The sequence below is a fragment of the Pleurodeles waltl genome, chromosome 4_1 (assembly GCF_031143425.1).
Source record: "Pleurodeles waltl isolate 20211129_DDA chromosome 4_1, aPleWal1.hap1.20221129, whole genome shotgun sequence".
In the NCBI taxonomy this organism is placed as follows: Eukaryota; Metazoa; Chordata; class Amphibia; order Caudata; family Salamandridae; genus Pleurodeles; species Pleurodeles waltl.
The window spans coordinates 733,612,875-733,633,794 of record NC_090442.1 but is presented as its reverse complement, the minus strand read 5'-3'; the positions used below and the strand labels follow the sequence as shown (position 1 = coordinate 733,633,794).

At 45.6% G+C, this 20,920-nt stretch overlaps 1 protein-coding gene across 1 annotated transcript in view; it reads right to left on the bottom strand.

Moving 5' to 3' along the window:
- LOC138288093 (collagen alpha-1(VII) chain-like) overlaps positions 1–20,920 on the bottom strand; it is a 963,348-nt gene that overhangs the window by 356,571 nt on the left and 585,857 nt on the right. Inside the window, exon 69 of the mRNA XM_069229319.1 lies at positions 14,040–14,099. Coding sequence (XP_069085420.1) covers positions 14,040–14,099 — 60 coding nt within the window. The remainder of the gene's footprint in view (positions 1–14,039; positions 14,100–20,920) is intronic.

Below are 20,920 nucleotides of genomic sequence, written 5' to 3'. Positions count from 1 at the left end.
AGACGGCTGTTTAACAAAGGTCACCATTTGTACGTAGATAATTTCTACACTGGAGTGCAGTTGTTCAAGGAGTTGTTTAGGGTGGACACTGTTGCTTGTGGCACAATCCGTTCTAACCGCAAAGGCTATCCAAGGGAGCTTGTCTGTAAAAAACTTGAGAGGGGACAGTGCAGTGCCTTGCGGAATAATGAGCTGTTAGCTATGAAATTTTCAGACAGGAGGGATGTGTACATGCTATCGACCATCCACGATGAGAGTACTTCCCCTGTGGCTGTTTGGGGTCAGGTTTCGGAAGTGCGCAAACCTGCGTGCATTTTGGACTACAATAGGCACATGGGTGGTGTTGATAGAGTAGATCAGAGGTTGGAACCTTACACTGCTCTTCGTAAGTCGTATGTGTGGTATAAAAAGTTGGCCCTACATTTATTTCATTTGGCAACTTTTAATGCCTTTATTGTATACAAGGATTGTTCACCTGAGTCAAGGATGACTTTTGTTAAATTTCAGGAGTCGGTGATAGAAAGCCTTATTGTGGTGGAACCGGCAAGAGTTCCTAGAGTAGAAGTGGTGGAGGATGTGGCTAGATTGAAAGATCGGCACTTTCCAGATCACATTCCTCCCACTCCCAAAAAAGACATGCCCACAAAGAAATGTAGAGTATGTGCCCGGAGATCAATCCGGAGGGAGAGCCGGATGTACTGCCCCGAATGCCCTTCAAAGCCTGGGCTGTGTGTGCCCAGCTGTTTTAGAAGTTACCACACAAGGAAAAACTTTTGGGAAATACCGTGAGCGTAAGCTGTCTGTTTTATATTTTCATATGTTTCACGGTTGGCATCTGTCGTGTATTTAGTTTGAGGTTTTGTGTTTGTAGTTTAGTGCCTATTTTATAATTAGTAGTTTATTTGTTGTTTATAAATTAAAAAAAGTGATTGCGGTGTGCGTGGGGTGGCGCTTGGCTGGCGGTGTGCGTGGGGTGGCGCTTGGCTGGCGGTGTGCGTGGGGTGGCGCTTGGCTGGCGGTGCCAGCCAAACGGCAGTCCACACTCCCATCAGCTGGTGTGATTCTTGTATCAGGCATGTGGGCGTATGTAAGTGATGGGCCCTTGAGTGGCGCGGTCTGTCGATGTGAGTGTTGTAATGTGCTGGGCCCGTGGCTGGCGGTGTGAATGGTCTTGTGCGTGTCATGTATGAAAGGTGTGTGAATGGACTGTAAAGCGGTTGGTGCCTTGTCGCGGCTTTACAGCTCACGAGCTGTGAGTCATTGGTTCACTTTTTTGCCTTTCAGTTATTAGCAGTGCATTTCATTTTTGTGAAATCTCTTGTTAATAAAATTTGATCCACTGAACCATCACTCACCCTCGTGCCAAATCCAACCAGTATGTGTTGTAAAAAATGACAAAACCTGCTCCGCTGTAATCAGGCGTCGCAGCACACCTGTGACACGCTAGGTGCCTCGGGTGGGACCCCGATGATGAAGCATGCCACCAACTTGGTTGGTGGGTGAGGGGTCTTCTTCACATAACCTAAGTGTGTTTCTTTTCACTATTTTAGTGTTTGGCACATCACGGACGTATGTGCACACATCAAAATGATATATTGCAAAAATACCTCTCCCTTCTATCTCTTCAGGTTTTGGGCCTTATTCTGTTGCAGGCACCTGGCCCACCCACACAAGTGAGGTATCATTTTTATCGGGAGACTTGGGGGAATGGTGGGTGGAAGGAAATTTGTGGCTCCTCTCAGATTCTAGAACTTTCTGCCACAGAAATGAGAGGAAAAAGTGTTTTTTTGGCCAAATTTTGAGGTTTGCAAAGGATTCTGGGTAACAAAACCTGGTCCGAGCCCCGCAAGTCACCCCTCCTTGGATTCCCCTAGGTCTCTAGTTTTCAGAAATGCACAGGTTTGGTAGGTTTCCCTAGGTGCCGGCTGAGCTACAGGCCAAAATCCACAGGTAGGCACTGTTTTCTTCAAAAATTTTGGTTGTGTCCACGTTGCGCTTTGGGGCGTTTCCTGTCGCGGGCGCTAGGCCTACCCACGCAAGTGAGGTATCATTTTTATCGGGAGACGTGGGGGAACGCTGGGTGGAAGGAAATTTGTGGCTCCTCTCAGATTCCAGAACTTTCTGCCACAGAAATGTGAGGAACATGTGTTTTTTTAGCCAATTTTTTAGGTTTGCAAAGGATTCTGGGTAACAGAACCAGGTCCGAGCCCCGCCAGTCACCCCTCCTTGGATTCCCCTAGGTCTCTAGTTTTCAGAAATGTACAGGTTTGGTAGGTTTCCCTAGGTGGCGGCTGAGCTAGAGGCCAAAATCTACAGGTAGTCACTTTGCTAAAAACAGCTCTGTTTTCTGTGATATGTCCATGTTGTGTTTTGGGGCATATCCTGTCGCGGGCGCTAGGCCTACCCACGCAAGTGAGGTATCATTTTTATCGGGAGACGTGGGGGAACGCTGGGTGGAAGGAAATTTGTGGCTCCTCTCAGATTCCAGAACTTTCTGCCACAGAAATGTGAGGAACATGTGTTTTTTTAGCCAATTTTTTAGGTTTGCAAAGGATTCTGGGTAACAGAACCAGGTCCGAGCCCCGCCAGTCACCCCTCCTTGGATTCCCCTAGGTCTCTAGTTTTCAGAAATGTACAGGTTTGGTAGGTTTCCCTAGGTGGCGGCTGAGCTAGAGGCCAAAATCTACAGGTAGTCACTTTGCTAAAAACAGCTCTGTTTTCTGTGATATGTCCACGTTGTGTTTTGGGGCATATCTTGTCGCGGGCGCTAGGCCTACCCACGCAAGTGAGGTATCATTTTTATCGGGAGACGTGGGGGAACGCTGGGTGGAAGGAAATTTGTGGCTCCTCTCAGATTCCAGAACTTTCTGCAACAGAAATGTGAGGAACATGTGTTTTTTTAGCCAATTTTTTAGGTTTGCAAAGGATTCTGGGTAACAGAACCAGGTCCGAGCCCCGCCAGTCACCCCACCTTGGATTCCCCATGGTCTCTAGTTTTCAGAAATGTACAGGTTTGGTAGGTTTCCCTAGGTGGCGGCTGAGCTAGAGGCCAAAATCTACAGGTAGTCACTTTGCTAAAAACAGCTCTGTTTTCTGTGATATGTCCACGTTGTGTTTTGGGGCATATCCTGTCGCGGGCGCTAGGCCTACCCATGCAAGTGAGGTATCATTTTTATCGGGAGACGTGGGGGAACGCTGGGTGGAAGGAAATTTGTGGCTCCTCTCAGATTCCAGAACTTTCTGCCACAGAAATGTGAGGAACATGTGTTTTTTTAGCCAATTTTTGAGGTTTGCAAAGGATTCTGGGTAACAGAACCAGGTCCGAGCCCCGCCAGTCACCCCTCCTTGGATTCCCCTAGGTCTCTAGTTTTCAGAAATGTACAGGTTTGGTAGGTTTCCCTAGGTGGCGGCTGAGCTAGAGGCCAAAATCTACAGGTAGTCACTTTGCTAAAAACAGCTCTGTTTTCTGTGATATGTCCACGTTGTGTTTTGGGGCATATCCTGTCGCGGGCGCTAGGCCTACCCACGCAAGTGAGGTATCATTTTTATCGGGAGACGTGGGGGAACGCTGGGTGGAAGGAAATTTGTGGCTCCTCTCAGATTCCAGAACTTTCTGCCACAGAAATGTGAGGAACATGTGTTTTTTTAGCCAATTTTTTAGGTTTGCAAAGGATTCTGGGTAACAGAACCAGGTCCGAGCCCCGCCAGTCACCCCTCCTTGGATTCCCCTAGGTCTCTAGTTTTCAGAAATGTACAGGTTTGGTAGGTTTCCCTAGGTGGCGGCTGAGCTAGAGGCCAAAATCTACAGGTAGTCACTTTGCTAAAAACAGCTCTGTTTTCTGTGATATGTCCACGTTGTGTTTTGGGGCATATCTTGTCGCGGGCGCTAGGCCTACCCACGCAAGTGAGGTATCATTTTTATCGGGAGACGTGGGGGAACGCTGGGTGGAAGGAAATTTGTGGCTCCTCTCAGATTCCAGAACTTTCTGCAACAGAAATGTGAGGAACATGTGTTTTTTTAGCCAATTTTTTAGGTTTGCAAAGGATTCTGGGTAACAGAACCAGGTCCGAGCCCCGCCAGTCACCCCACCTTGGATTCCCCTAGGTCTCTAGTTTTCAGAAATGTACAGGTTTGGTAGGTTTCCCTAGGTGGCGGCTGAGCTAGAGGCCAAAATCTACAGGTAGTCACTTTGCTAAAAACAGCTCTGTTTTCTGTGATATGTCCACGTTGTGTTTTGGGGCATATCCTGTCGCGGGCGCTAGGCCTACCCACGCAAGTGAGGTATCATTTTTATCGGGAGACGTGGGGGAACGCTGGGTGGAAGGAAATTTGTGGCTCCTCTCAGATTCCAGAACTTTCTGCCACAGAAATGTGAGGAACATGTGTTTTTTTAGCCAATTTTTTAGGTTTGCAAAGGATTCTGGGTAACAGAACCAGGTCCGAGCCCCGCCAGTCACCCCTCCTTGGATTCCCCTAGGTCTCTAGTTTTCAGAAATGTACAGGTTTGGTAGGTTTCCCTAGGTGGCGGCTGAGCTAGAGGCCAAAATCTACAGGTAGTCACTTTGCTAAAAACAGCTCTGTTTTCTGTGATATGTCCACGTTGTGTTTTGGGGCATATCCTGTCGCGGGCGCTAGGCCTACCCACACATGTGAGGTATCGTTTTTATCGGGAGACGTGGGGGAACGCTGGGTGGAAGGAAATTTGTGGCTCCTCTCAGATTCCAGAACTTTCTGCCACAGAAATGTGTGGAACATGTGTTTTTTTAGCTAAATTTTCAGGTTTGCAAAGGATTCTGGGTAACAGAACCTGGTCCGAGCCACACAAGTCACCCCTCCTTGGATTCCCCTAGGTCTCTAGTTCTCAGAAATGCACAGGTTTGGTAGGTTTCCCTAGGTGGCGGCTGAGCTAGAGGCCAAAATCTACAGGTAGTCACTTTGCTAAAAACAGCTCTGTTTTCTGTGATGTGTCCACGTTGTGTTTTGGGGCATATCCTGTCGCGGGCGCTAGGCCTACCCACACAAGTGAGGTACCATTTTTATCGGGAGACTTGGGGGAACATAGATTAGCAAAACAAGTACTATTGCCCCTTGTCTTTCTCTACATTTTTTCCTTCCAAATATAGGAGTGTGTGTAAAAAAGACATCTATTTGAGAAATTCCCTGTAATTCACGTGCTACTATGGTCACCCCGGAATTCAGAGATGTGCAAATAACCACTGCTCCTCAACACCTTATCTTGTGCCCTTTTTGGAAATGCAAAGGTTTTCTTGATAGCAATTTTTTACTCCTTATATTTCAGCAAATGAATTGCTGTATACCCGGTATAGAATGAAAACGCACTGCAGGGTGCAGCTCATTTATTGGCTCTGGGTTCCTCGGGTTCTTGATGAACCTACAAACCCTATATATCCCCGCAACCAGAGGAGTCCAGCAGACGTAACGGTATATTGCTTTCGATAATCTGACATTGCAGGGAAAAGTTACAGAGTAAAACGTAGAGAAAAATTTATGTTTTTTTCACCTCAATTTCAATATTTTTCTTTTTCAGCTGTTATTTTCTGTAGGAAACCCTTGTAGGATCTACACAAATGACCCCTTGCTGAATTCAGAATTTTGTCTACTTTTCAGAAATGTTTAGGTTTCTGGGATCCAGCATTGGTTTCATGACCATTCCTGTCACTGACTGGAAGGAGGCTGAAAGCACAAAAAATTGCACAAATGGGGTATGCCCCAGTAAAATGCCACAATTGTGTTGAAAAATTGGGTTTTCTGATTCAAGTCTGCCTGTTCCTGAAAGCTGGGAAGCTGCTGAGTTTAGCACCACAAACCCTTTGTTGATGCCATTTTCAGGGGAAAAACCACAAGCCTCCTTCTGCAGCCACTTTTTCCAATTTTTTTGAAAAAAACGAAAATTTCACTGTATTTTGGCCAATTTCTTGGCCTCCTTCAGGGGAACCCACAAAGTCTGGGTACCTTTAGAATCCCTAGGATGTTGGAAAAAAAGGACGCAAATTTGGCTTGGTTAGCTTATGTGGACAAAAAGTTATGAGGGCCTAAGCGCGAACTGCCCCGAATAGGCAAAAAAAGGCCTGGCACAGGAGGGGGAAAAGGCCTGGCAGCGAAGGGGTTAAGGAAAACAGGCTGCATTTAAAAAAAAAAAGATTGCTTTATTGAAAAGTAATTCCAGACATGGTGGTCTTCTGAGCCCAGGAGGTCACCATCCCTGTGATTGTAGGCATTCGCAATGGCTCGCAAATTGTGACCTACCTCATGAATATTGATGAGGTAAGTCCATTTGCGAGCCCTTGTGAATCGCAGTATGAAACTCCTGGAGTTTCATACATTCAAATAAAATGATTACTTAAGTGCCATTCGCAAAAAATCGCAATTAGATAATCGCTATTGGATACAATGATACATCTGGCCCTTAATATTAATTCAATCTGAGTAAGCCAACTCCTCAGAGGTTTATGCCTCAGCCTGAGCGAACTTTATATTATTCACAAACATTCCCAGAAGTATGCCCAGGTGCAGGTTTCCAGAGGTACATCTAGAAATGTCATGTCATGTTTGGTGATGGCTCAAATTAACCCTGTGCAATGTTCTTTTTGGGACAACTTTGCAAAGGGGTAGTGGGGCCCACTTGTACAAAAATACTGTCTTTTCTCTTCAGGAAAAACACTTTTCTCCAGTGGAAAATGTCTTCCCCTAACTTCCCCTACACTCCCACCAACTTCTGGGGGGAACTGAGTGATCTGTCCATCCCTTCCCATCCTGGATGTACATCCCTTCCCATCCAGCCATGTCTAGAGTTGGAAGAGGTCAGAGAGGAGTATGAGGATGCCCACAAACGTACTTCCAAGGCAACCACACCTTGGAACATGCATTCCCCACCCCTTGAGTGGATTTGACGAGTCAGGATTTCTCAACCATGTGGCAGAGAAATTAATTCTTGTGAAGTATATTAGCCTTCCAGGAATTTCTTGGTAAATCCCTGGTAGGTGGAAAAAGGTAAATTCATTTGTGAACTTAGTCTACAACCAAATTTACTCTTATGAAGAGGGCCTAAAGTTTTGCAGTTTTCTTAACAGGAGTTACACAGCTAATAATAATAATAATAATAATGTTTTGAACATAATGCTAAATACAGCACTCTGCCACTTTTGAGTGTTGCAAGTAACAGATGTTCTTATCATCCAATATACTGTACTCAGTTTAACAACCTACGAAAGGATGTGAAGCTACCTAGACAGCCTCCAGTACACCACATTTATCAGCAGCAAGCTTTTAACCACTCACTGACCGATCCTGCAGAGAAAGAATCTCATGTGCAATGGTTTTCGCCATTGCAAATCTCTGTATGTTTAGAGTATATCAGAAATCCTCTTGCCATTATTTGCACTAGAAGAAAGAATTGTATTTCATTACAGCTAGTGCACACCGACGGAGATTCCTCGAAGCTACCTAGCTGTGCTGTGCAAAACAACACAAGATGAAAAAACACAAACAGTGACATTCCTATTGTAGTGTGATGGCACTGGTGTCTTTGCTTAATGCAACTAATATGCTCCCACCTTTTAGGTTGAACCTACCAGACAGTTCAGCTGTTTGTTTTTTGAATGACATCTTGGGGACATTCAGAAAGCTTCCCTGGTAATGTATTCTGCCCATTGCTCCCCATTGGCTTTGTGGTTTGTAACTCACATTTGCTTTCTTTCTATTTGCTGGCTTTATTTGCTTTAGGCTGTTCAGCTTGAGTCCGTCCCTTCCGTGGCCCATACCTTATTTGCTGTATCCTTCCAAGTGCTCTCTTTCTGTAAAGAGTCCTTTAAATCTTGTTCTTATGTTGTCACATCTGCTGTGCATTCAAAGTCAGAGGTCAAATGTCAGGCTCTGCCTGCCAAGGAAGCTTGTCTTTCTCTGACTTCAAAGTGAGAAGATTTATGTGACAATCATGCTGGCTACTGGGATTGTGCTGGAGGAAGGCTGAATTACGTTATGTATTTTCTAGCACACATTTAATTTTCTGTAAACAAAATGTGCAGATATTTCAGAATGTATCAGGATTAGGAAAGCATAAATTAAGCCCAGTTTTTGGTAGTTCTCAAGTGTGGGGCAAGCAAACATTTTAATATGAGCAAAAGAAATAAATACAGTAGATGATGCCATTTTCACACATTATTGTTTGTGTGCTATATACCTTTATCAGTAAAACTGTTTGTCTATGCAAATGTAATGGGCATTTCAATTGAAGAGGGGTAGACTGTAATGGCAGTGTGCTACCACACCATGTATACTCCACTTTACCCCACACCACCCTTCTCTGCACTACTCCACACCACTGCACTCTACTCTGCACCACTCCACACTATGCAACTCCACTATATGTCTCTCCACACTGTGTCACTGCACTCTAATCTGCATCACTTCACTCTAAGCCACTACACTCTATACTGCTCTACTCTATATCACTCTATTCTGTGCCAATGCACTCTGCCCCACCTAACTCTACTATGTACCACTGCACTCTTCACTAATGCACTCTACACCACTCTGCTCTATGCCACTCGATAACACTGCACTGTATGTCAATGAACCCTACTCTGTACCACTCCAGTCTACGCCAGTGCACTCTATGCCAATCCACTCTATGCCACTCTAATCTACTCTGCACCACTGCACTCTGTACCACTGCACTATACCATGCACCACTCCTCTCAATGCCACTTCACCCTACTCTGAAACAATCTACTCTGTGCTACTATAATCTGCACCACTGGAATCTACTCTGCCCCACTCCACTCTGTCCCTCTCCTCTACTCTGTACCACTCTAGTAAACACCATTGCACTCTAATCTAACCACTGCATTTTTTTCCAATACACTCTACACCACTTTATTCATAACCAATTCTTTCTACTCCAATCCACTCTGCCCCAAAGCACTCTACGCCACTACACTCTACTCTGCAACACTCTGCGCCACTGCACTCTACATCATTGAACTCGTCACTGCACTCTATTCCACTATGTTCTACTCTGCACTACTGTACTGTACTCCACTCTAATATACTCCTGTGCACTCTATGACAGTCTACTCGGCAACATTGCAATCTCTGCCACTGCACTCCACTCAGCACCACTACCTACGACGCATCTTCCCCCACCTCGGAATTCCACACAGAGCGCACGCTACTATCTCGCTTGTACTATCCAAACTGGATTATGCCAATGGCCTCTACCATGGATGATCTCTATCTATTATGAAAAAACTACAACGTATTCAGAACTCCGCAGTCAGGCTACTATTACATGTAAAGCCACAAGCCCACATCTCCCCTGCCTTGAGAGCACTACACTGGTTACCCATTGCCAGAAGATGCACTTTCAAGCTGCTTTGTATCACCCACAAAGCTAAACATGGAACAGGACCTCTTTTATCAGAAATAAAATAACCAAATACATTCAACAAAGAAACCTCCGCTCAAGATTGGCACCACGCCTTAGAACACCACCATACGAGAAAAAGACTATAGGTGGTACATCCTTCTCCGTTCAAGCAGCCAAACTATGGAATTCATTACCCCCAACTATAAGAGCCACAGATAACAATATTGTCTTCAGAAAACTACTCAAGAGTTGGCTCTTTCCTTCATAACCACCATATTCAAACAACTATGGACTGCATATAACTATGTTAATAAATATTTTTTTCTGATTATGTGTATATTCTAGTTATATATAGTTCTTTAGAAAATATGTATCGCTACTGTGTCATAACAATAAACTATACACACGCTCTATAAACCTGTTTAACTAAGTATATTTACTCATGGTTTAAATATGTATATGTATGTACATATATGTGTGCATATGTGTGTGTATTTATGTGTGTATGTATGTGTGTGTGTGTGCATATATATATTTACATATATATATATATATATATATATATATATATATATATATATATATATATATATATATATATATGTGTGTGTGTGTGTGTGTGCATGTTATTCTATGCTTAACATGTTAATAGGTCATTGCATAACTCCTAGATAAGTTGTTATACTAGATACTTATGAATCCCTGCTTTCATCTTATATCACACTTATCTACCCATCACCATATGTCATGTCTCTATCAATCTATCCTCCATTCCCACTCTGACTCATCTAAAATCTGTTCTTCTACTTTTCATCTCCTAAATAACTCTGCCTATGCTCTCCCCTCCTCTTCCACATCTAACTCTCAAACCTCACTTTACTACCATGATCTCCCAAACAACCCTACTATATTCTCCCCCATTTATCTCACCCTGCTACTATGATCCCAGTAACCCTTTCCACAGACTCTTCCCTCCTCCTTCCACCCTTTACTCATCCCAAGCCTAAATCATATTAACACAAAATCCCAATTAAAACTTCTAGATTCTTTCCTCCTCCACCCCTCCATTACTCCAGTCAATCTAACTAACAAACTCTCATATCCTCGGCTCAAATTAACTCATAATAATACTAAACTGTACTCATATTTCCCTATACTAATCCACCACTAATTCTTGTTGGGTTACGGAGTCGCGAAAAGCGCTTCAACGCCTCGTCAGGGGAAGTAAGCGCTATATAAATACTATTACAATACAATACAATAGTCTGATAATCCACACTAATGCACCCTATGTCACAACACCTTACTCTGCATCACTCTACACCATTGCTCTAGATCATGCACCACGTCATTGTACTCTGCAACACTCAACTCTATGCCACTGCGCTGTATGCCTCTATACTCTACACTACTCTACTCTTCATCACCCTACTCAACAATACAACACTCTACACCAATCCATTCCTAGCCACTCTAATCTACTCTGCACCACTGCACTCTACAACACTCTACTCCATGCCTCTGCACTATGCCACTTCACTCTACTCTGAAACAATCTGCTCTATGCCACTGCACTCTGCACCACTCTATTCCACTCTATGACATTCCACGTTATGCCTCTCCAGTCTACACCACTCCAATTTACCCTGCACCACTCCACTCTAGTCAATGACACTGACCTCTACACTACTGCACTCTATGTCAATGGACTCTACAACACTTTACTCTGTATGCCACTATACTTTACTCAGCAACACTGTACTCTCTATCACTGCACTCTATACCATTGCATTTTACGCCACTCTACTCTGCACCACTACACTTTATGCCAATGCACTCTACTCTGTACCACTCTAAGCCACTCTACTGCACTTTCCACCAGTGCATTATACACCACTACACACTACGCCGCTGTACTCCACATTGCTCCAATCTACGCCACTGCACTCTATGCCAATCCACTGTAAGCCACACTGATCTACTCTGCACCACTACATTCTACGACACTGTATTCTATGCCACCTCATTCTAGTCTGAAACAATATACTTTATGCCACTAAACTCTCTGAAACTCTATCCCCCTCTGCACGTTTCCACTCTACACCACTCCACTCTATGCCACTGCAATCTACCCCTGCACCACACCATTCCACTCTTCTCTAAGCCACTGCACTCTATACACTTTACTCAAATCAATACAGTCTTTGCCACTGTACTGTTTTCCACTATGCTCTACTCTGCAACACTCTGTGCCACTGCACTTCACACCATTCTACGTTATTGCACTGTATGTCACTTAACTTTACACCACTCTATTCTATGCTGCACTACTGTACTCTATGCCACCGCTCTCTACGCCACTTTACTATGTACCACTCTACACCATCGCACTCTACACCAAAGCACTCTATGCCAGTGTACTCTATGCTGATGTACTCTACACCAAAGCACTCCTCTACACCACTCAAATCTATGCCACTACACTCTACGTCGCTCACTCTGCATCACTCCACTCTACGTCACTGCAGTCAACACCACTCTGATCTACTCTGCACCACTGCAATCCACTCCACTCTACAGCACTCTGCTGTACACCTCTGCACTCTATCCTGCACCACTCCACTCTACTTTGCACCACTTCACTCTACATTGAAACAATCTACTCTACGCAACTCTGCTCCACTCTGCGCCACCCCACCCTGTGCCACTCCATTGTATGCCATTGCACTCTACACCACTCCAATCTACGCTGCACCACTCCACTCTACGTTACTCTGCACCACTCTACTCTACGTCACTGCACTCCACTCAAATGCACTCTGCAGCACTTTACTCAAAACAATGCATTCTATACCACTGGACTCTACGCAAATCTACTCTGCACCACTGTACTTTATGCCACTTCACTTTAGGCCGCTCTACTTCACTCAACAGCACTCCACTCTACTCTACGACACTCCACAATACTTAACTCTATGCGACTCTACAACATACTCCTCTATACAACGCTCTACGCAACTTCCTCTATGCCACTTTACTCCACTCTATTCTACAACATACTACTTCACTCAACTCCACTTTACTACTTCCCTCTATGCCGCTCCACTCCACGGCACTCTATGACAGTCTATGCCAATGATTCCACTCTTTGACACTACTCTCCAACACTCTATTCTACTCTATGCAACACCCTCTATGCCAATCCACTCTGCTCTACACCACTCCATTACACTCTACTCCTCTCTAACACTCTACTCCACTCAACTCTGCAACACTCTTCTCCACTCTATGCTCTTCAACTCATGACACTCTACTACAGTCTATGGCACTCTATTTCACTCCACACTACACAGCCCTACACCATGCCATGCCAGTTCATAATACTCAACTCTACACCACTCACTTTATGACACTTCACTCCACTCCATGCCACTCTCCTTTACACCGCTAACTTTTAGCCATGCTGAGAAGCAGCCACACTGGTGTACAACATGGCTAAAAATACTGGGAAACCCAATAGCTCTTGCATAGGTTAGACCTACTGGCTGTGCCAAATCTTTTTCTGATACAAATTAATCGTTGATACTCTGACATAATTTCTCAAGGGTTGGACCACAGACCCTCACCTCTGTATCACTCCTGTATACGTAGTATGATTTTTAGGGGTTTAGCATGCAGCCATGTTAAACCCTTTCATTTATTGATTAGTTTGTGCTAAGTGTTGTATGTTGTTTTAAGACCAGGATAGAAAAAAGGTGCCCCATGTAAGGCTAATGAGAGGTTATTCAGTATGTGTCCATGGTTCAATAGAGATGTCACTATCTTTTATTCTCGTACCAAGACTGGATCCCAAAGGGATGAGTATGTTCTCTGGATGTGTAAGGTCTCCAACATAAGCGGATACTATCCTGTTCGAGCCTGTAAGATTAGGCTAACCCGAGAAATAGCTTAGGAGTCTAGGGTCGGAATGTGTGAGATCTGTGTAAGTTTTATTTTTAATTCCTACCCATCCAAGTTGACTCTCTGTCATGTTGTATAATTCCACTTTTACTTGGAAGGCAAAGAACTAAGAAATGAAAGGCACTCTTAGATGTAAGCAAAGAAAGAAAACCATATATTCTGAAAAATATTAGGAGGCCCTGTTAAATTGCATCTTTGGAGTATTTCAATTGTGTGAAAAAACTATGGTATTTAGGCAATTTGAGGGTATCTTTGAGCTAAAAATGTCACTTTCCAATTTTTAAAAGATTTGTGGGAAGTAGATGTCAAAAACAACTCTGGGAGGGTTGATGTTGCTAGGAACTCATTGAAAGAATTAAGATAGTTCATGTGCACGTCTTCAAAACACCCTAATAAATCTGATATGTGATTGATTTTACCCAATTCATCAAATAAATTGTATGAAAAGGCAACATTTGGTACCATGTCTTGAAACTTTTTTTGAGGGTGGGATGGGGGAGATTAGAATTGCTTAAACACACCTGGACAGGATGAGGTGTGCTTGTATCTACCACTTTGTGAAATCAGGTTGGCAATTTGCACTTTGCATTTTGGTAGTCAAGAACAATGCAAGGAGCTTAAGAAAAAGAGCTGTTGCTATCATGACAGCCCATCCTCTCAGGCAATAGGTGAGAGGATGCAGGTTCTTACCGGGCTCTCTAAATGCTCCTCCTCCACAGCTCCACTTTTGTCCGACGTGACTGTGATTGACTGCAAAGGCAAGCACATAGTAGACCAGAGTGTCATTACTGTAGGTCTGGAATTCAAGAATCACATGCACAACACTGGGAATACCTTACATTATGTACCTTTCACCTACCAAACCTGAAACACAAGTGTTACCACATAATGTTTGTAAGACGGTACTGTTTAGCCACACTGGAAGCGTTCATGTTGTTGACTACAACACCAGAGCAAAGAGAACGCATGCTTGAAAGAAGGCAACTTTCAGAAAAGCCAACTTCCTTTTTTTTTATTTAGTAAATCTATCAGATTACTACTGCATGGTTTTGTATATGTATAGGTATTTGTTTAGTGTAAACATAGCTGGGATGCATGGAAGCTACTTTTGGACATAAGGGACAAGGCCTGAAAGGAGACAGAACTAAAGGATGACTACACTATTGACAAAAGACGTGCATCACTATAACAAAAGTTAATCTACACCCCCATCTCTGCTGTGTGTAATTTTGATCTTTGCGCTCTTTTTTTTTTTTTTTTTTTTTTTTAGAAAAGCAAACGTTATTGCAAAAGAAGTATTTATATTAATTGATTCATTTTCTAACTATCAGGGTCAGAAAATATTTCAAATGCTCTGCTACATGCTTGGCACTTTGTAATATTTGTGTTTTTTGCATTGTTGTTTACGGCAGGACCGATCTATGATGTCAGCTGTGAATTGAAGCCCATAGCACCCGATTGACCGCCCATTTTAGCAGTCTCGGTGCAGACAACTTCAGTTTTCTGTCAGACAGCATTATATACTATACTCCACAGAGCCGATCCTGTCAACCTAAGTTGTCTTATTCCTATTCGTTGCTTTCTGTGTATGACCTGCCCACAGCAGCTTTTTTGGTCTTGTTGGTGGAAGATTCGTCATTCTTCCGGTTCCGAACACCACATTGTAAACTAAGCCATGTTTAAACATAATTTTGCTGACTTTCAACACCACCTTGAGGTCATCTGTAAAAGCTGCAGCAGAAATGTGGCCGAGACAACATCGATCTTGATAGACAAACACACTGGCAATGGGTCTGCTTGTATGCAAGGGTAAGCAAGATCCGATTGGTATTCAACAACCCATTAGTGTGTGAACATTCATAATTACATATTATTATTATTATTATTATTATTAATAATAATAACAGCAATAATAAAGAATTACACTAATAATAATGTATCATCATTATTATTACAACAACAGCTAGCGGTATAATAAAATACTGGTTGCCACTGACTGGCGTTTTCATAGTATTGAAAACAGAAAACGCTATCAGTATACATCACTTTGAAAACACAAACCCTTTGAGAATAACACTGTAACAAGTGTCCCTCAAACCTGCAGTTAGCATATAGACTTGTGCAGCAGATGCAGGAATGCACGGAGCTATGCTACCTGACGCCCAAATCTGCCCAACGGCAATAATTTATGATAAGTTCCCTGAAATAGAGGCCAGAGCTAATGTCGTTAAAAAATGTGCAACAATAAAATTGTTTCTCTCCCCGGCCACCCTCGTCCCTACACTTCCTCCGCCATGATTTCAAGAGAACACTTTTTTCAAAAATAAAATATATTTTCACAAATTTGGCCCGTCAGCTTGTGTTGCATAACGTCTGTGGGAGTTTGCTGCTCTCTTGTGGTTTTGAACATCCTTACAGTCAGAATATTGTAAGCACCCACACAGCGAATCATACACCAAGAGAGTTAACAACTGTGGATGTCTGGCATATTGCAGACTTGGCGAGGTGCACGGTCGCCGGGCCTGCTACCAAGGCCTCTGTTTAAGCACATACAGACAGCGATACCGTTCAATGCTTAGGCACGTGCGGAAAGACCACGAGGGTCTAGCACCTCTTTATTTTATAGCGTGCAGTCCAGACATCGTATATCGGCACAGAGCGGGCAACAAAGTATGGGAAAGCTGGAGTGGCTCTCTACATCCCCTCCATGTTTTAGTAAACCATTACAAACATCATTAACAAGTTATATCTACAAACGACAGATAGAGAAAGAAAGAAAAGAAAAGAAAAGAAAAGAAAAGAAAAGAAAAGAAAAGAAAAGTAAACAGGAGTCCTCAGTTGCAATCAAGACACCAGTCACTCCTAGCACATGAAGGCTGTATCGTTCACTTCTCCCGGTTGTCTTCGGCCCATTCACCGGCCCTGGGTCTGGGGAACTAGACCTCTCCGGACCTCTGCGGGAGACACCACCTCCTCCCCGTCAGCATTTATTGGCAGAGCTCGGTTGCGAAGGACATCTCCCTTCAAACTCTTCACCATTCTCCTCCTCAAGTCCAGGTCCTGAATCACCCACCCGAGGCTCCACCTTGCGGAACCATGACACGTTCCGAGTCACCTGCCCTCCCTCTCTGTGGCGGTAACCATGAGCCTCTCAACCCTCCAGATGTCAGGCTGATAGGGTGTTTGGAATTTCCACACCGGATGGCGATCTTTCAGAATGATAGACTCTCCCACTTGCTGGTCGGAATGTTTAGCTCTTCTCCTCTCGCTGGCGTTGGCGTTCGTCCCTGCCTGCTTCTCCTGCATCTTGGACACGTCCAGGGCAATGGGCTGCCAGTGATTGCCCAGGGGTATGCAGTCTATGGGCAGTGAACAAAACATCAAAGCAGCTGGGGGGTGTTTGCCGATAAGCCCTCAAGAAAGCATGCAGGCATAATTCAGCGTCTTGTTGTTGATTCACCCCAATTCATAGAGCGTGGTTCACAGTTCGCATTAATCGCTCAATGTCTCCGTTCGCCTGGGGCCATTGAGGGGTGATCCGCCGATGGGCTATGGCTAGCGAGCGAAGATAGTCCTGAAACTACTGGCCATGGAATGGAGGACCATTATCTGTCCCTAACTCTTCAGGCAGACCCAAAAGGGTAAAGCCTTCTCCAGAGCTGGACGGACATGCTCAAATGCCGTAGACACCACCAATTGCACCATAGGAAACCGGGTGCATGAGTCAATCATCACAGCAGTCAGTCGGCCATCCGGAAAGCTGCCAAAATCCAGGCTTATCCTGGATCAAGGTTGAGTACTGGGCATTTCGGTCACCACGGGAGCAGGGACAGGATCACGGGCAGTGATGGCACACGGGTGGCATCTTTGTATCAGGTCGTAAACCATGGCATCTGACCCTGGGAACCACACTTTTCCGTGTAGGCGGGCTTTCGTTTTCACTGTTCCCTGATGCCCCTGGGGTGCTAACTCCACCACTCGGCCCTGCAGACTTTGGGGTATCACCAAATGCTGTCCACGGAGAAGGAGGCCTTCCGGACTCACCAAGAGCTCCAACCTCACCTTCCAGATCTGCTTCAGTGCCCTGCGATCTTCAGAGTCCAAGACCGGTGTCCTGTCAAGAAAGCGCTTCCATGAACGATTGATCAATGCCTCCTTGGCTTGGCTGATAATGGCATCCCTGCAAGAAGTGTTAGCGAATTTCGACACAGTCAGAGCCATGGGACACACCAGGTACATGATCATGCTCAGGAAACTCTCCATCCGTCCATCCTCCTCCTCTGCTTCTTCTGAGCATGACTGGAGTGGATACCATGATAAATAATCCACTGGATTGTTGACCCCTGGCCGGTAGATGACATGGAACCGGTAAGGCTGGAGGAGCACTGCCCACCTTTCGATTCCCGGTGGAACAACTCTGGCCATTCACGCAAAGAGGGATACCAGTGGTTTGTGGTCGGTGACCATCCTAAATTTGTGTCAGCATAAGTATAAGTGGAAATGCTGACAGGCCTACCTGATGGCCAGCGTCTCCCGTTTAATCTGCGCATACCAGTCCTCTGTTGCTGAGAGGGCCCTACTTGCATAGGACACCGGCATCCACTGCTGGTGACTGTTCCTGCAGGAGCACGGCATCTAGCACAACGGGGCTGGCGTCCACCACTACTTCTGTTCTCTTGCACTGGTGGAAATACGCCATGACCACAGTGTCCAACAATGCACTTTTAACCACTTGGAATGCCTTGTCCGTCTCTGTGCCCCACTCCCACCAGGTACTGACTTTCATGAGGCGCTGAAGAGGTTCAGTGAGCGTGGCCAAATTGGGGATGAATATCCTGCAATACGTCGCCATCCCAAAGAAGCTCCTGACCTCAGTGGCGTTATGAGGTACTGACGCCCCCTGATGGACTCAACCTACTTAGGGTCAACCTTCAGCCCTTCCCTCGTGAAGATGTAGCCAAAAAAAGTCAATGGAGTTGCGGTAGAAAGCTCATTTCTTACAGTGCAAAGTCAGCCCAGCATCCGATAACCGCTGAAGGATGGCCCTCAGGTGTTTGTGATGCTCCTCTAAGGTGTCTGAGAAAATTAAGATATCATCGCTTAGATTGATGACACCAGCCAACCCCAACAGCCTCTCCCGTATGGCGTTCTGGAAGATCTCTGTGGCCAAGGAGACCCCAAAGCTAAGTCTCTTGTTACAGCGACGCAGCTCGACATGGTTCGAGAATGTGATGACGTTGCAGCTCTAGGGGGTTAGCTCCAGCTGGTGCTACCCTGAATTCAAGTCCAGCTTGGAGAACCATTGGGCCCCATTGAGGTCTGCAATAATGTCATCCATGGTGGGCATGATGTGGCGTTCCCGCTTTATGGCAGTGTTGGGAAGACGCATGTCCAGGCTGTTTTGGCTTTGGGGCGATAACGAGAGGCGACACCCAGGGTGCTGGCCCAGTCACCTTCTCTATGACCCCCTGCTCCTCAAGAGTCTGTAGTTCTTGCTCCACCTGGGGCCTCAGGCGGAAAGGCACCCACCGGTGTCTTAAAGCCGTGGGTTGTACCGCAGGGTCGACATGCAGGTGGAACTGCTTTACCTTTAGCTTCCTTAGCCCACGGAAGTGCTCTGGTAAGTCGCCAGCATCGCTTCGAAGTGTGAATCGTGCACTTGTTGAGGGAAGAACACTAGGGGGCATATTTATACTCCGTTTGCGCCGAATTTTCGTGGTTTTTTCGACGCAAATTCGACGCAAAACTAACTCCATATTTATACTTTGGCGTTAGACGCGTCTAGCGCCAAAGTTCATGGAGTTAGCATCATTTTTTTGCGTGAACACCTTCCTTGCGTTAATGATATGCAAGGTAGGCGTTCCCGTCTTAAAAAATGACTCCGATGCATATGCGTGGGATTTATACTCCCGGGCAAAAATCACGCCCGGGAGTGGGCGGGTCTAAAAAACCCGCATTAGCGCCGGATTTTAACGCCTGGGTCAGGGCAGGCGTTAAGGGACCTGTGGGCTCAGAATGAGCCCAGAGGTGCCCCCCCATGCCCCCAGGGACACCCCCTGTCACCCATGCCCACCCCAGGAGGACACCCAAGGCAGGAGGGACCCATCCCAGGGACATTAAGGCAAGTTCAGGTAAGTATTTTTTTTTAAAAAAATTGTGGCATAGGGGGGCCTGATTTGTGCCCCCCTACATGCCACTATGCCCAATGACCATGCCCAGGGGACAGAAGTCCCCTGGGCATGGCCATTGGGCAAGGGGGCATGACTCCTGTCTTTGCTAAGACAGGAGTCATTTCAATGGGGGTTGGGAGTGGAAAAAAAATTGCGCACATCAGGTTGAGGCGATTTTTTTGCCTCAGCCTGACTTGCACCATTTGTGGACGCCCACACGCCATTTTCCCCCTACGCCGGCGCTGCCTGGTGTACGTGTTTTTTTTTAACGCACACCAGACAGCGCTGGCGGCTAACGCCGGCTAACGTCATTCAATAAATACGGCGCCCGCATGGCGCTTCAGAATGGCGTTAGCCGGCGCTAATTTTTTTGACGCAAAACTGCGTTGGCGCAGTTTTGCGTCAAAAAGTATAAATATGGGCCTAGGTCCAGATATTCTGCGGTGTGGTACCCTAGGAGGGTTCTTTTCTTGCCTTCCTCAAAGTGGAACTTGGCTTGTGTCGAGTGCCGGTCGCTGCCAACAGTGACCTCTATCACCCCTTGCAGGGGTAGCAGGTCTACGCCTCCAAAAGCGTATATCTTGGTATGGCACGGTCTGAGCTCTGGTGGGAGAGATATCCGGCTGTATTGTTCTACATCCATGACATTTACTGAGGCCCCCATGTCTACGAGCGCGGTCACTGGTGTGCTGTTAACCGTTAGGGAACACATGGGTAGTGGTCGCCACCTCTGGTCCAACCTGTTGGCAAATAAAAAGATGCATATCTCTTAATTTTCATCGTCCTCGTTAGCGCATGGGTACGTGTCTACTGCCGCTGCCCCGCATCCTCTGCTGGCATTACTTGTTTCACTGCTGCTCTTCTTCCTAATGTGGTTCCGGTTCTGGGCCACCCTCCTCGGCAGACCTTGGTGAAATGGTTGGGTTTACCACATTTGGAGCAGTTCCTGCCCTTCGTTGGGCACACGCCCGACATACGTGTTCAAGGCCGCAGTTTCCGCACCCCTTTTCTTACATTCTTGGCGGTTGAGCCATACGCAGTGGGTTTCTGTGACCTTGCATGGCTTCGACCTGTTCTTCCTTTACAGGGCCCAGATTTGCTGGTCCCAGTGCCGGGAATGACCTTGCGAGGGCGGCAGCCATGTCCTCTGCACAGCTATTGGGAATTTTGTGTGACCTCGCAAGGATGAGTATTTCGTCAAGAGATATGCCAAGCTGCAGCAGGATCAGCTTGCGTAACACCTTGGAGCGGCATCCCTGTATTATCTGTGCCTTTATCTAATCATGTTGGTTGATACCTGTGCAGGTGCTCACCAGCTTGCACAGATGTGTGTAAAACATGTCCACTGACTCCGTGTTGGTTTGCTGGGCCTGCCACAGCTTGAACTTCTCATAGTCAGGG